The 14,394-nt window shown below is 41.2% G+C and overlaps 1 protein-coding gene across 3 annotated transcripts in view; it reads right to left on the minus strand.

Moving 5' to 3' along the window:
• Nucleotides 1-14,394, minus strand: part of ATP7B (ATPase copper transporting beta) — a 61,273-nt gene that overhangs the window by 42,357 nt on the left and 4,522 nt on the right. Inside the window, exon 1 of one of the 3 annotated variants that reach the window (XM_020788066.3) lies at nucleotides 2,989-6,974. The exons of the other annotated variants lie outside the window; for them this stretch is intronic. Coding sequence (XP_020643725.3) covers nucleotides 2,989-3,213 — 225 coding nt within the window. The 5' untranslated portion in view covers nucleotides 3,214-6,974. Of the gene's footprint in view, nucleotides 1-2,988; nucleotides 6,975-14,394 lie in introns of those variants that run through there. 3 annotated transcript variants of the gene reach the window in all.

The following is a 14,394-nucleotide window of genomic DNA, read 5'->3' on the forward strand; positions in this document are numbered from 1 at the left end:
TGAGGCTGAACCCAGACAAGACGGAGGTCATGAGGGTGGGTGGCCCCGCCATTGGTGGTTTGGGAAACTCCCTCACTTTTGGGAGAGTGAGTCTCACCACGAAGACTGAGGTTGGCAGCTTGGGGGTCCATCTGGATCTGACTCTTACCATGGAAACCAGGTAGCGTCAGTGGTCCACACCACCTATTTCCTTCTTTGGTGGATTGCCCAGCTGCGTCCCTATCTTGATGATGGTCCATGCACTTGTAGTGGGGCTATCTTTGAGACTGATGCGGAAACTTCAAGTTGTGCAGAACGCGGCAGCCAGACTTCTCACCGGGATGAGAAAATATCGACATATCTCCCACACTCTGGCTGCCCTGTATTGGCTGCCTATTCATTTCTGCATTGATTTCAAAGTGTTAATGATGACATATAAAGCCCTAAACGGTTTAGGACCTCAATATCTGGTGGAACGCCTTCTCCCACCTAGATCTACCTGCATCACTTGCTGTAGCCAGGAGGGGCGGCTGAGGGGCCTGATGCCAAGGGAGGCCCGAAGAGAAAGAACAAGAAAGCGGGCCTTCTCACCAGTGGCCCTAGGCTCTAGAATAATCTCCCCCCAGAAATTTGTCTGGCTCCCTTGCTGGGTATTTTTAAGAGCAAGCTTCAGACCTGGCTCTTTAGGCAGGGCTTCTCTCCTGTCATTATTTTAATTTATTTTTGCCATATTGAATCATATTAATGTTGTTGTTTTGTTTTATACTGTTATTGTTTTATGAATTTGTTGTTAGCTGCCCAGAGTAGACTTCGGTCTACATGGGCGCGATATAAATTAAATAAATAAATAAATAAAGTCCTTATACCAAATTTATATGAAGCAGTAGTAATAGAGAGGCAACCGGTTCATTTGCCCCATAATGGACAGGCAAGTACCTTTCCTTCTGCCTTAGAGAAGACAACAGAAACCAGAAAAACCCCATTCGTGAATATCGTTAATAGTCCTGTCTACACGGGAGAACATGGGAGAACCAGATGACCCTGGATTCTAGCCAGTTCAGTATGGAGACAAAACATAGGCATTGTTTCCTCACAATTCTGGTTCTTGTTAGAACATTCTAGAACCTTGTGGTGGCACCTTAAAGACAGCTTGGCATGAGTTTTTGTGAACTGCAGCCTGCTCCTTCAGAGGCAGATTCCAAAGAGGTCTTTAGTTTGCAAAACCTTATGTCAACTAAACTTTTTTGCTCTTTAAGGTGCCGGAAGAGTCTTTGTTGACTTTGCTTCAACAAACTTACAGTGCTGACCTTCCAGAAACTGTTCCTAAAATTGTTGTCTTATCTATTCATAGCTTTTGCTCCACCTCTGGATATGGAGCATTACTTTTCTACAGGGATGGCAGACTGAGTTATGATGACACACAGATTTGTATAGATTTGATTTCTGGAAAGGCTCAAAATTAATTTAATAGACTCCTTATTAAGCAGATCTGATTCAGAAAAAAATACAGAGTATGTTTGCACACCATATTTTGTAAATCATGTTTCGGGTACATATTTTACTTTGCACAGCTTGGGGAACAGCAGATTCCAAAGCTAAATTTTCACAATCATAGTACAGTTAGTTAGCATGTGAGGCTTCATCTCATATGCATTTAAATGGAAGACTTAATATGGACTGGCAATACAGTAATATCACCAGCTATATAACCAATGAAAGTATATATTTATGATGTAACAAAATCTCCAGGCCTTTTTTCCCTCAGAAATGGCACAGAGGTATTTATTACTGTTAATTAACTGAAACTGTTCTGCCAAACAATTTTTTTAAATATAGTCAGTAGAGAAAATACCAGTGTTTAATATTATGTATAAAAGAGAGTCCACTACCATAACTAACCCAGATCAATACAGTGGTGCCCTGCTAGATGATGTTAATCCGTTCCATTGAATCGTTGTCTTGTGAAAACATCATCTAGTGAAAAGCATTTCCCCATTGGAATGCATTGAAACCCGTTTAATGTGTTCCAAAGGGGACAAATCATCGTCGTTTTGCGAAGATCACCCATAGGGAAGCTGCTTTGCGAACTGCCGATCAGCTGTTAAAATCGCTGTCTTGAGAAGCATCAGTCCCAAAAACACCCATTTTGCGAGCGCGGAGCGAGCTGTCAAAACTGTCTTCTTGCGAAAAAGGGTGCTGAAAAAATACGGTCTTGCAAATCATGGACCAAATCATCGTCCAGCGAAATTCTCCCATAGAAAACATTGTTTTGCGAAGCGCTATAGTGATTGTAAAAACTCATCGTCATGTGGATTTGTCATTTTGCGGGGTAATCGTCTAGCGAGGTACCACTGTAAATTGCTGATTCTTTGCCTGATATGCAAATCTATAAAAGAGGAGCAAATGCTCAACTGATGCAGCCTGATGTGTTGCCAAGATTTATTGCTAGCATCTGTTTCCAATAAGAATCTTGTATATAACGATTGCTTCCTTTCCCAAGCAATTGCTATTATTTCCTACTCTCTGAGTGCCCCTAGATTGATGGCCAGCAGTAGCTATCAGAGCAAGCCATTCTTAAAGTGTAAACTGAGACAAGTCATTTACTTCTTCTAGTTAATTTTCTTAGGGAGCGGTGGAAATTGTTTTCCAGAAGACAGAGAGAGAGAGAGAGAGAGAGAGAGAGAGAGAAGCTGGTAGGTCATAATGATGCAATTACAAAGTTTTAGATCTTCATAGGTGAAGGAACCTCATATGAATTTATTTTAATAATTTATTCTATATTTACTACTCAAAAGAAATTTCTGTATTCTTTACTTATGAAGTTATCTCAAGAGCTCCATTAGCGGTGCAATTCTTGACATTCTTCCTTTAGGGTAATTTCCACTGCCTTTAATAGGGCTCACCTCCAAGTAAGAGGACGCTGAAATTCAACACAATCCATCCACCAAGCAAGGAACTGAGCGTAGCCATCACATTAACATTATATTCCTCCACCCCACTGGAACTGACCTGTCTGTCACTGTTCTTTAGCACTCCTGGCAAGACGGTGCAGGAAGCCTCCTCCTCTATCCGAGGCAGACCACTCGTTTTCAAGAGACTTCCTGCCTGCTTGTATTCACCACCACCTTCCCACCCAAGCGGGTTCTTAGAAGGCTGCTCTTTACAGAAATGCACCAGAGTAAGGTTTCTGTGGCTTAGTGTCGCAAGAGGTGACCTTGCTTTTTTCTTTCCCATCCTCTTATGAAGTTTAGGACACAGCAAACCCGAAGGAAAAAGTGCTATCTGATACTGCCAAAACTACTTCTCACTGCTTCTGCACCAGCCCAGTGTGTGGCTAAGAAGATTAAACTCCTCCCTGTCTCCTTGCATAGCAGAAGGCAGTCCTGGGCTGTCTACATTTACAAACAGGTCTAAGTATTTCCCACCAATTGTCAGCCACGTACTACATGAGAAAGTGCATTCAATATTATTAATCTTTGCACACGGCTCCCCAGTGTCCTCAGTCAAGGCTGCCTTTCACAAGCTTGTCAAATATGGCCTATATGAGGCAACTCAAGTGTATAATTAACTCCATCAGCCAAGCTTTCATCCTCCTTCACTCACCTGCATGTTCAAAACACAGGAAATCTATTTATTTGCAGACACACATTGCTTAAACATGAGGAGGGTGCAGTGCACTCTGTGATTTTCCTATTTGATGGAACAAGCCATGTACTAAGAACAAGCTCCTAAACCTCCTCGGAAATCCAAAAAGATTAAGTGAAGCATCCATTATTGAGGCAAAAGTACATTATTGAAAGGATCACATTTTCAAACCTGTTTTTGAGTATGTCTGCTAGCTCATCATCGCCTTAACAGGGTTTCTTCTCCCATATATTGAATTATAACATTCTGCTCTGAGGGAGGGAAAAGCACCTCTTCTGTGATGATTCTCCCTCTTTCATACAAAAAGGGGGCATGTGATCCCCATTTCATAAAAGTTCCTTAACAACTGTCATTGTCGTTTAGTCGTATCCGACTCTTCATGTCCCCATGGACCAGAACACGGCAGGCCCTCCTATCTTCCACTGCCTCCTGTAGTGTCAATTTAATGTTGGTTGCTTCGCAGACACTGTCCAGCCATCTCATCCCCTGTCGTCCCCTTCTCCTCTTGCCTTCACACTTTCCCAACATCAGGATTTTTTCCAGGGAGTCTTCTCTTCTCATGAGATGGCCAAAGTACTGGAGCCTCAGCTTCAGAATCTGCCCTTCCAGTGAGCACTCAGAGTTGATTTCCTTTAGAATTGATAGGTTTGTTCTCCTTGCAGTCCAGGGGACTCTCAAGAGCCTCCTCCAGCACCACAATTCAAAGGCATCAATTCTTTGGCGGTCTGCTTTCTTTATGGTCCAGCTCTCACTTCCATACATCATGACAGGAAAAATCATAGCTTTGACTAGGCGGACTTTGTTGGCAAGGTGATGTCGGAACTCTACACTATATCCTGTCCGTCTTGGGTGTCCCTGCATGGCATAGCCCATAGCTTCTCTTAGATAATCAAGTGTAGAGTTCCGACTAAACACAATCCACCTGGAGTAGAAAATGGCAATGCCACTCCAGTATTTTTGCCAAGAACGCCCCATGATTAGAAACAAAAGGCTAAAAGATATGACGCTGGAAGATGGGCCCCTCAGGTCGAAAGGTGTCCAACATGCTACTGAGGAAGAGAGGAGGACAAGTACAAGTAGCTCCAGAGCTAATGAAGTGGCTGGGCCAAAGCCGAAAGGACGCTCAGCTGTGGATGTGCCTGGAAGTGAAAGGAAAGTCTGATGCTGCAAAGAAAAATACTGCATAGGAACCTGGAATGTAAGATCTATGAACTTTGGGAAGCTGGAGGTGGTCAAACAGGAGATGGCAAGAATAAACATCGACATCCTGGGCATCAGTGAACTAAAATGGACAGGAATGGGTGAATTCAGCTCAGATGATTATCATATCTACTATTGTGGGCAAGAATCCCATAGAAGGAATGGAGTAGCCTTCATAGTCAACAAACGAGTGGGAAAAGCTGTAATGGGATACAATCTCAAAAATGATAGAATGATGTCAATACGAATCCAAGGCAGACCTTTCAACATCACAATAATCAAAGTTTATGCACCAAACACCATTGCTGAGGAGACTGAAATTGAACAATTTTATGAAGATTTACAACACCTTCTAGAACTGACACCAAAGAAAGATGTTCTTCTCATTCTAGGGGACTGGAATGCTAAAGTAGGGAGCCAAGAGATAAAAGGAACAACAGGGAAGCTTGGCCTTGGAGTTCAAAACGAAGCAGGGCAAAGGCTAATAGAGTTTTGTCAAGAGAACAAGCTGGTCATCACAAACACTCTTTTCCAACAACACAAGAGGTGACTCTATACATGGAAATCACCAGATGGGCAATACCGAAATCAGATTGATTATATTCTCTGCAGCCAAAGATGGAGAAGCTCTATACAGTCAGCAATAAACAAGACCTGGAGCTGATTGTGGTTCTGATCATCAGCTTCTCATAACAAAATTCAAGCTTAAACTGAAGAAAGTAGGAAAAACCATTGGGCTATTCAGATAGAATCTAAACCAAATCCCTTATGAATACACAGTGGAAGTAAAGAAAAGATTTAAGGAACTTGATTTGGTGGACAGAGTACCTGAAGAACTTTGGATAGAGGCTCGTAACATTGTACAGGAGGCAGCAACAAAACCATCCCAAAGAAAAGGAAATGCAAGAAAGCAAAGTGGCTGTCCAGCGAGGCCTTAGAAATAGCAGAGGAGAAGAAGGGAAACAAAATGCAAGGGAGATAGGGAAAGCTACAGAAAATTGAATGCAGACTTCCAAAGAATAGCAAGGAGAGACAAGAGGGCCTTCTTAAATGAACAATGCAAAGAAATAGAGGAAAATAACAGAAAAGGAAAAACCAGAGATCTGTTCAGGAACTTTGGAGACATTACAGGAACATTTTGGGCAAAGATGAACATGATAAAGGACAAAAATGGGAGGGACCTAACAGAAGCAGAAGACATCAAGAAGAGGTGGCAAGAACAAACAGAGGAATTATATCAGAAAGATTTGGATATCCCGGACAACCCAGACAATGTAGTTGCTGACCTTGAGCCAGACATCCTGGAGAGTGAAGTCAAGTGGGCCTTAGAAAGCCTGGCTAACAACAAGGCCACTGGAGGTGATGACATTCCAGTTGAACTATTTAAAATCTTAAAAGATGACGCTGTTAAGGTGCTACATTCAATATGCCAGCAAGTTTGGAAAACTCAACAGTGGCCAGAGGACTGGAAAAGATCAGTCTACATCCCAACCCCAAAGAAGGGCAGTGCCAAAGAATGCTTCAACTACTGTACAATTGCACTCATTTCACACGCCAGCAAGGTTATGCTATAAATCCTACAAGGTAGGCTTCAGCGGTATGTGGACCGAGAACTCCCAGAAGTACAAGCTGGATTCCGAAGGGGCAGAGGAACTAGAGACCAAATTGCTAACATGCACTGGATTATGGAGAAAGCCAGAGAGTTCCAGAAAAATATCTACTTCTGCTTCATTGACTATGCAAAAGCCTTTGACTGTGTGGACCACAACAAACTATGGCAAGTCCTTAAAGAAATGGGAGTGCCTGACCACCTTGTCTATCTCTTGAGAAACCTATACGTGGGACAGGAAGCAACAGTTAGAACTGGATATGGAACAACTGATTGGTTCCAAATTGGGAAAGGAGTACGACAAGGCTGTATATTCTCCAGCGGAAGGCTGGACTGAAGGAATCTGAAGCCGGAATTAAGATTGCTGGAAGAAATATCAACAACCTCCAATATGCAGATGATACCACTCTGGAATTAACCCTAATATATGGGTTGCGAACCTGGGGGTCATGAAGTGTTTTCTGATAAATCATTACAGTTATTTTTAGTTGCAATTTCAAAAATATATTTATTATTTTAAATATGGCATACACAATGTTATTTTATTAGGGAGGAGAGTTGGAAAAAAGAGGTTTGAGATAGGGAATTGAGAGTTAGGAGATTGATTTGAGAAAGATGGCAGATTGGAAAGTTGGAAGGCTAGAAATAATAGGAAAGAGTTCAAATGCATAGTGAAGAAAAAGATAGAGAATACTGTAACAGTGAAGAAATACACATACAAACCAACGTAAAAGCAAATGAACAATCCTAAACATCTGTGATTTATTCCTGTGATTGGCATAACATCTATATTACCAATAAATTGGTTGTATTGGCAGCACGTGTCTAAGATCTATTTGGTATTAAGGGACTAATACCTGGTGGCAGCATGAAGTGAGGTACCGCATCCAGAGAGTGGACTTGTGTTTAGAGGGCAAATAAACAAAGGACACTGGGTGGACGCAACACCTTCACACTTTCCCAACATCAGGGGCTTTTCCAGGGAGTCTTCTCTTCTCATGAGATGGCCAAAGTACTGGAGCCTCAGCTTCAGGATCTGTCCTTCCAGTGAGCACTCAGGGTTGATTTCCTTCAAATGGATAGATTTGTTCTCTTTGCAGTACAATTCAAAAGCATCAATTCTTTGGAAGTCAGCCTTCTTTATGGTCCAGCTCTCACTTCCATACATCACTACTGGAAAAAACATAGCTTTGACTATGCAAACCTTTGTCAGCAAGGTGATGTCTCTGCTTTTTAAGATGCTGTCTAGGTTTGTCATCGCTTTCCTCCCAAGAAGCAGGTGTCTTAATTTTGTGGCTGCTGTCACCATCTGCAGTGATCATGGAGCCCAAGAAAGTAAAATCTGTCACTGCCTTCATATCTTCCCCTTCTATTTGCCAGGAGGTGATGGGACCAGTAACCATGATCTTAATTTTTTGGCTGTTGAGCTTCATACCATCTTTCACACTCTCCTCTTTCACCCTTATTAAGAGGTTCTTTAATGCCTCCTCTCTGCCATCAGAGTGGTATCATCTGCATATCGGAGGTTGTTGATATTTCCTCTGCCAATCTTAATTCCAGTTTAGGATTCCTCCAGTCCTGCCTTTCGCATGATGTATTCTGCATATAAATTAAATAAACAGGGAGACAATATACAGCCTTGTCGTACTCCTTTCCCAATTTTGAACCAATCAGTTGTTCCATATCCAGTTCTAACTGTTGCTTCCTGTCCCACATATAGGTTGCATACTCAGTGAAGCAGAAGTAGATCTGTTTGACCACATCCAGCTTACCAAGGTTCATAAATCTTACATTCCAGGTCCCTGTGCAGTATTTTTCTTTGCAGCATCGGACGTTCCTTTCACTTCCAGGCATGTCCGCAGCTGAGCGTCCTTTCGGCTTTGGCCCAGCCACTTCATTAGCTCTGGAGCTACCTGTACTTGTCCTTCGCTCTTCCTCAGTAGCATGTTGGACGCCTTCTGACCTGAGGGGCTCATCTTCCAGTACTGTATTATATATTTTAGCCTTTTGTTCATGGAGTTTTCTTGGCAAAGATACTGGAGTGGCTTGCCAGTTCCTGCTCCAGGAACAGTTCCTGTATCCTTCTTGGCCCACAGATAGATAATTTTAATCTGAATCAGAATTGCAGGCAATCTGGATTTCTTAGTTATGTCTGTACCCCTTTGGGTGGATTTTCTTTTTACGTTCCTACCTGTTGCTTGCTTCCTTCAGCTCATCCACACCCACCTTTGGAGGACTGATGTCAGCTCTTTGGACTGGAGCATTAGCCAAGCTCAAAAAGGCCTAAATGGGAAGAGTGCACAGTGCACGCTGAGAACACTGACACAAGATGGTGGCAGGATTGAAAAGGTATTGCCGTGGCGGCAGTGGTGCCTTTTGTTCTGCCTGAGTCTCCCACTCCAACTGGGTGTGGCGAAGGCAGGGAAGGGAAGGGAAAGGGGACCTAGGCTGCGTGATGCCTCTGGACCCCACCCAAATCATGGAGGTGGAAGGCAAGAGTGGCAAAAAGGTGAGGGAGGAGAACCAGGGAGAGGGGGTATGGCGGAATCAAACCCACATCTCCTGGCTCCTAGTCCATTGCTTTATCCACTAAACCACATTGGGTACTCTCCATAATCTTTGCCTGGCCTCAAAGGAAAGCACCTGTGGGTTGCACAACTAGATGTCCTCAGTGCTCCCAAAGCCCCCCCCCCATTATAACCCAGTGACATAGGTAAGATGAGAAAGCAGAGGCTGGCTCCAGATTGCCCATTAAAGGTCCCAGTCCAGTTCTCCCTGATCCACATTTAACTTTCTAGTCATAATCCCACACTGGCTCCCAGGCAAAAAGAAAATGCTATGGATGTCATCTATTTCCTGCACCTTTGGAAAAGTGCTTCCACGCAGAACTGTAGGCGAAATCTATGTCTATTTTTAAAATCTTGCAAGCCTGACCCTACCTGAACAAACAAGGGTTTCTATGGCCCATATCTAATATCCTGGATTTTCTCCCAACAGAAAACAATTAAAACAAACAAACCTCCTTCATCCTGAACAATAAAGCTGCAATTTGAACCTCAAGCTGAGGAACATATTTGATACAGAGGGGACAGGATTGCTTAAGACGGCAATACAAAGGGATCAGGGATCAGGCATGCTGATGTTTCGCAGGAGGCTACAGACAAAGTTTCTCCTCTAGGAGGCTATTTAATCGTTGTTGCCTGCAGATTTGCCAAAAGATACACAGCAGGTCACGTTCTTCATGCAGTCAAGTACCTGTTTTAGTACTTATCAGCATACGTACTAAAGCACATTGCAGTGACAGTATGGTGAGTTAGCAACAAGAGAGCCGCATTAGCGAAACCTGGGTTCAAATCTTCACTCACCCAAGACGTTGAAGGAGCTTCAGAAGCTACACGGGAGCAATTAGTACCTCACACAACACAATCCCCCTTCACAGTGTTATTATGAAGATGGAAAAATTTGCTAATCCCATCTACACTGACTGAACATTTTAGAGCTGTGGTTCCCAATCTTCTTTGAGTTGTGACCCCCTTTTATAACAGCCAAGTAACTTGCAACACCCCCACATTTGTATAAAAAAGCATTTTAGTGGAGTTAAATCATCCCTCTTCAGAAAGCAGAGGTTTCTTTCTCCTCCCCAAAGCCCTGTTTCTCACACATAGACATATACACTAACTTTAAACCAGTGGTTCTTAACCTTTTTGAAAGAAACGCCCCCTTGAGCCATTGAGGAAGTTATCATCGCCCCCCTCTTATTTCTTATTATATCTTATTTATTTATTTATTTGTTTGTTTATTTATTTAAGACACTTAAATCCAATGACCCCTGAAAACAAAATTCAATTCCAAGAAAATGAAATGCCCCCAAAAAGTAACATTTAATGATTTAGTTGCAAGCGAATTTTAAGACTCAAAAAGAAATATAAAAAGGGCATAAAATGCAGGAACTAAAAATTTCAAGACGAAAACTCTGAAACTAAATTAAGATAGGAGGAAAATATATATTCATGCACATTGTAAAAAGGCTGCAGCCATCTTCACAGGTTTGGCTTGCTCCAGCGCCCCCTACCGCCCCCCTTCTGCTCCAGCGCCCCCACGCTGCCCCTTTTCGTTCTACCGCCCCCCTGAAAAATGAAATTGCCCCCTGGGGGGCATTATCGCCCAGGTTAAGAACCACTGCTTTAAACTACCAGTCCAACATGTCTAGGAATAAATTATTTAACAAGGACTAAAACACATATGAAGTGACCCATGATGCAACCCCTCCCCCTGAAAAATGCTCAGTGACTCCTTTGGACTTCATGACCCCCAGGTTGGACAACAAAGATTTAGAGGAAAGGCAGAATATGAATGTGATTCAATCAGATAAATGAAACCAATGGCCTCGCAGTGGTTTGAACCAGGCCAATGAGATTAGACGGTTGAGCTTTTATAGTTATGTTACCAAGTTATTAAAATATCCATTTTTGCTAGCTTTTTAGCTGTCTTATCTTTTACCAGCACAATCACTTGAGCCACAATGCACAAACCATTCACTCTTTCTCCATAAGCTTGAAAGGTCCCCATTGTCTTAATCAAGACAGCAACCTAATCTTCTGCATACTTACCCAGAAATCCTGTGTAAATTTACCCAGAAATCAGCTCCTCTTCACTCAGTGAGACTTACTGAAAATACACAATAAGCTGTGGCATTTGAGAAACTATTGCAACATCATTTCTCAGAAGCTGCAACTCATTGAATATATAAAACAAAATATACCCGCAATGCGCACGAAGTCTAACTAGTGCAGTCTACAAATATTTAGACTTACTGTATATGTCAATAGTCTAAAGTTCCTTTTCTCCAATGTAATTCTGTACATTCTGCAAGCTGTGTCTAGCCTTCTATGGTTTCAACACTGCTACTGCTGCACCACGCATACCATAATTAAAAAAAAAACAAACCAGTGATCACTCAACTAGGAATTAAAGGCCACATGATGGTCATATGAAAGTACTTGCACAAATTAATCTAATTTGTTACTTACCAAGAGTTTATTGCATAAAATTGCCTGCATATGTTGCATCCAGGGACCACACGAGTGATTAAACACACATTTCCCTGTGGCAACTTTTAACTCTACACAAGCAGCCTCCCCTGAGCTCCTGCTTTGTACCAAAGTGCCCTTTGACCTTCTAAATGCAAAAGCCCTCTTGTGCAAGCGGGGAGAAATGGCTGCCCGGTCTCTCCCTGATGTTGGTGGTACAAAAGCTTGCTGCTCTCCTTTCACCTCTTGCTTAGAATTCGCTCAAGAGGGAACTCCTTGAACTCCTTCTCTGCTTGGAAGGACTAAGCTGAAGGATGGCTGGAGGTCTTGCAAACTACCATATTTTTCGCACCATAAGACGCACTTTTCCCCCACAAAACAGGGGTGTAGAAAGTCTGTGCGTCTTATGGAGCGAAGAAAACAGATTATATTTTCCTGTTTTCTTCTCCTAAAAAATTGGTGCGTCTTATGGAAAGGTGTGTCTTATGGAGCGAAAAATACAGTACTTACTAATCTGTACTGCACTGTGTAGCGAATGAATACAACTGGAGATAACTGGTCTGATTTATTTGATTAATTTATATCCTGCCTTTCACCCAAACAAGGCAGTCAAGGCAGCTCTTTGCTAGTTCACGGATAGCTCAGGAGTGACTGTGCAACTTTGTTCACACAAAACAACAAGGATTTTGGAATATCCTAGCTTATCGCTTGAACATACTGTGCAATGTATACAGCCTCCCCAGCCCGAGCTACTCTTTCCTGCTAGTGCAACTGCCAAACAAGCCAGGAAATTATTTGGCCAAACCTGGGATCCTAGCTTTTTCCATCTCTTAGAAGCTAGTGTGAGTAACCAGAGTTTGTTCTTAATTTACTGTTCCTGAGTCTTTTTGGAAAAACAGATGGCATTTGGAAAAATCTTAGAAATGGTGGCCCATAATGCAAATACAATCTAGGTATGAAAGGGATTAAAAAATGTATGATTTTTATAAAGAACAGACGTTTGACCAAATGTTAACATCAGATGATAAATTAATTAGGAAAATATATAAATTTCTTTTAAATTGGAAAATGGAAGATGAATGGGTCAAAGAAACAATGGTTCAACGGGCAAAATTTTTTGGATATAATATTGACTTTGAAAAATTACAAAAACTGTGGTTTAGAAACTATAAAATGACAATCGCAACATCTTATAAAGAAAATTTATATAAAATGTTTTATAGATGGCATTTACCACCCGATGGATTAGCTAAAATGTACTCTAATAGCTCAAGTAAATGCTGGAAATGTCATAAACCTGGAACTGATTATCATCTTTGGTGGACCTGTGATAAAGCAATTTTTTTTTTTGGAAAAAATACATAGACGGCTTGTTAAAATAATCAAAAAACATGTAGATTTTAAGCAAGAACCCTTTCTATCAGGTACAATACCAGAAAGTGTTGATAAATAAAATGTATATTTAATACTCCATAATATAACAGCTGCAAGGATTATATTCGCACAATACTGGAAGAATGGAGAAACACCTACAGATTAAGAAATAATTAAAAAGATATTGGACTGCTCTGAAATGGATACACTGACACTGAAAATCAAAGGAAAGGAAGATGCAGAATATTATCAAACATGGAACTTGTTTTATCAATGGTTAGAAGCACGTTGTATAGATTAAGAGCTTAATATGTATTGTAGTTGTGTTAACAAATGATTATAAGATGAACCCAGGTGACACGATGTTAAATAAGCATGGACGGATTTTCTAAATAATAATAATAATAATAATAATAATAATAATAATAATAATAATAATAATAATAATAATAATAATAATAATAATAATAATAATAATAATAATAATAATGAAATTAAAAAAAAGAAAAGGAAAATCTTAGAAGTCTTCCTTATAAGGAAGAGCAAAGAAGCAGGGTGCCAAACTGGTGCCTGTGCACCCTCAATGTTGCAAGGTAGGGCAAGTATGGCTGTACCACCCTTTGCCTCTTCCTCACGGACAATTCCACTACCATTTATGTGTAACAAAATTAACCTACATGTTCCTGGTGATCACTTAAACATTACCAAAAGGGATACAATGCATCACAGAAAAGGAGGACAAAAGAAGACTCCAATTTGTACGCCAGTTTATGTGTACAGACACAAAATTAGAGATGACTCACAATTTAAATAGAATTACCATGCATCCGACTGGAGCAGGGAAGATGGTAACTTGAGTGCCTACTGAGTTTGCTTTCCTGGTGCTCTGTGGGGATGGACAACTTCAGTGTCTACAATCTCCCTCCTTAAGGTTTCTTTCTCTTTAAATCTGACTTGGATTTGACAATCCTCCAAACTAAAGGATGTCTTCGAAAGGAGGAGTCCCACAGTGCCTTCATAGTCATTAACACAAGGCCAAATCATAAGGGGATTCTGTTGTCTCTGGAAGCCTGGGTGTGTCCTTTCTGAAGGTGCATTTTGGAAACGTCCAAACTCCACATGCTGTATTGATTATCTTTACTAGCCAACCTGAGCAAAGACACAAAATTATGTGCCGCATGCAGCAGGGCTTGGATTACAAAAGGTTCGGCTCTCAGATGTTGTACTGCTGATGTTAAACTGAAGCAGGAAATAGCCATTCCTCTGAGAACAAGAAAGAAAGAAAGAAAGAAAGAAAGAAAGAAAGAAAGAAAGAAAGAAAGAAAGAAAGAAAGAAAGAAAGAAAGAAAGAAAGAAAGAAAGAAAGAAAGAAAGAAAGGCTTTCAACTTCCATTATTGCAAATATAAAGTCCAGCTGTGAATGTTTGCCTGTCTCTCTGCATAAAATTTGGACATAGTTGTCTACAAAATAAGTTGTTTGTCTAAAAAAGAAAAAATGTTGGCCTAGTAAAGGCATCCCCGTAATATGGAATTCTGATTTTGCCTTTTGCTTACTGT

Source organism: Pogona vitticeps, chromosome 1 (assembly GCF_051106095.1).
Source record: "Pogona vitticeps strain Pit_001003342236 chromosome 1, PviZW2.1, whole genome shotgun sequence".
NCBI classification, from domain to species: Eukaryota; Metazoa; Chordata; class Lepidosauria; order Squamata; family Agamidae; genus Pogona; species Pogona vitticeps.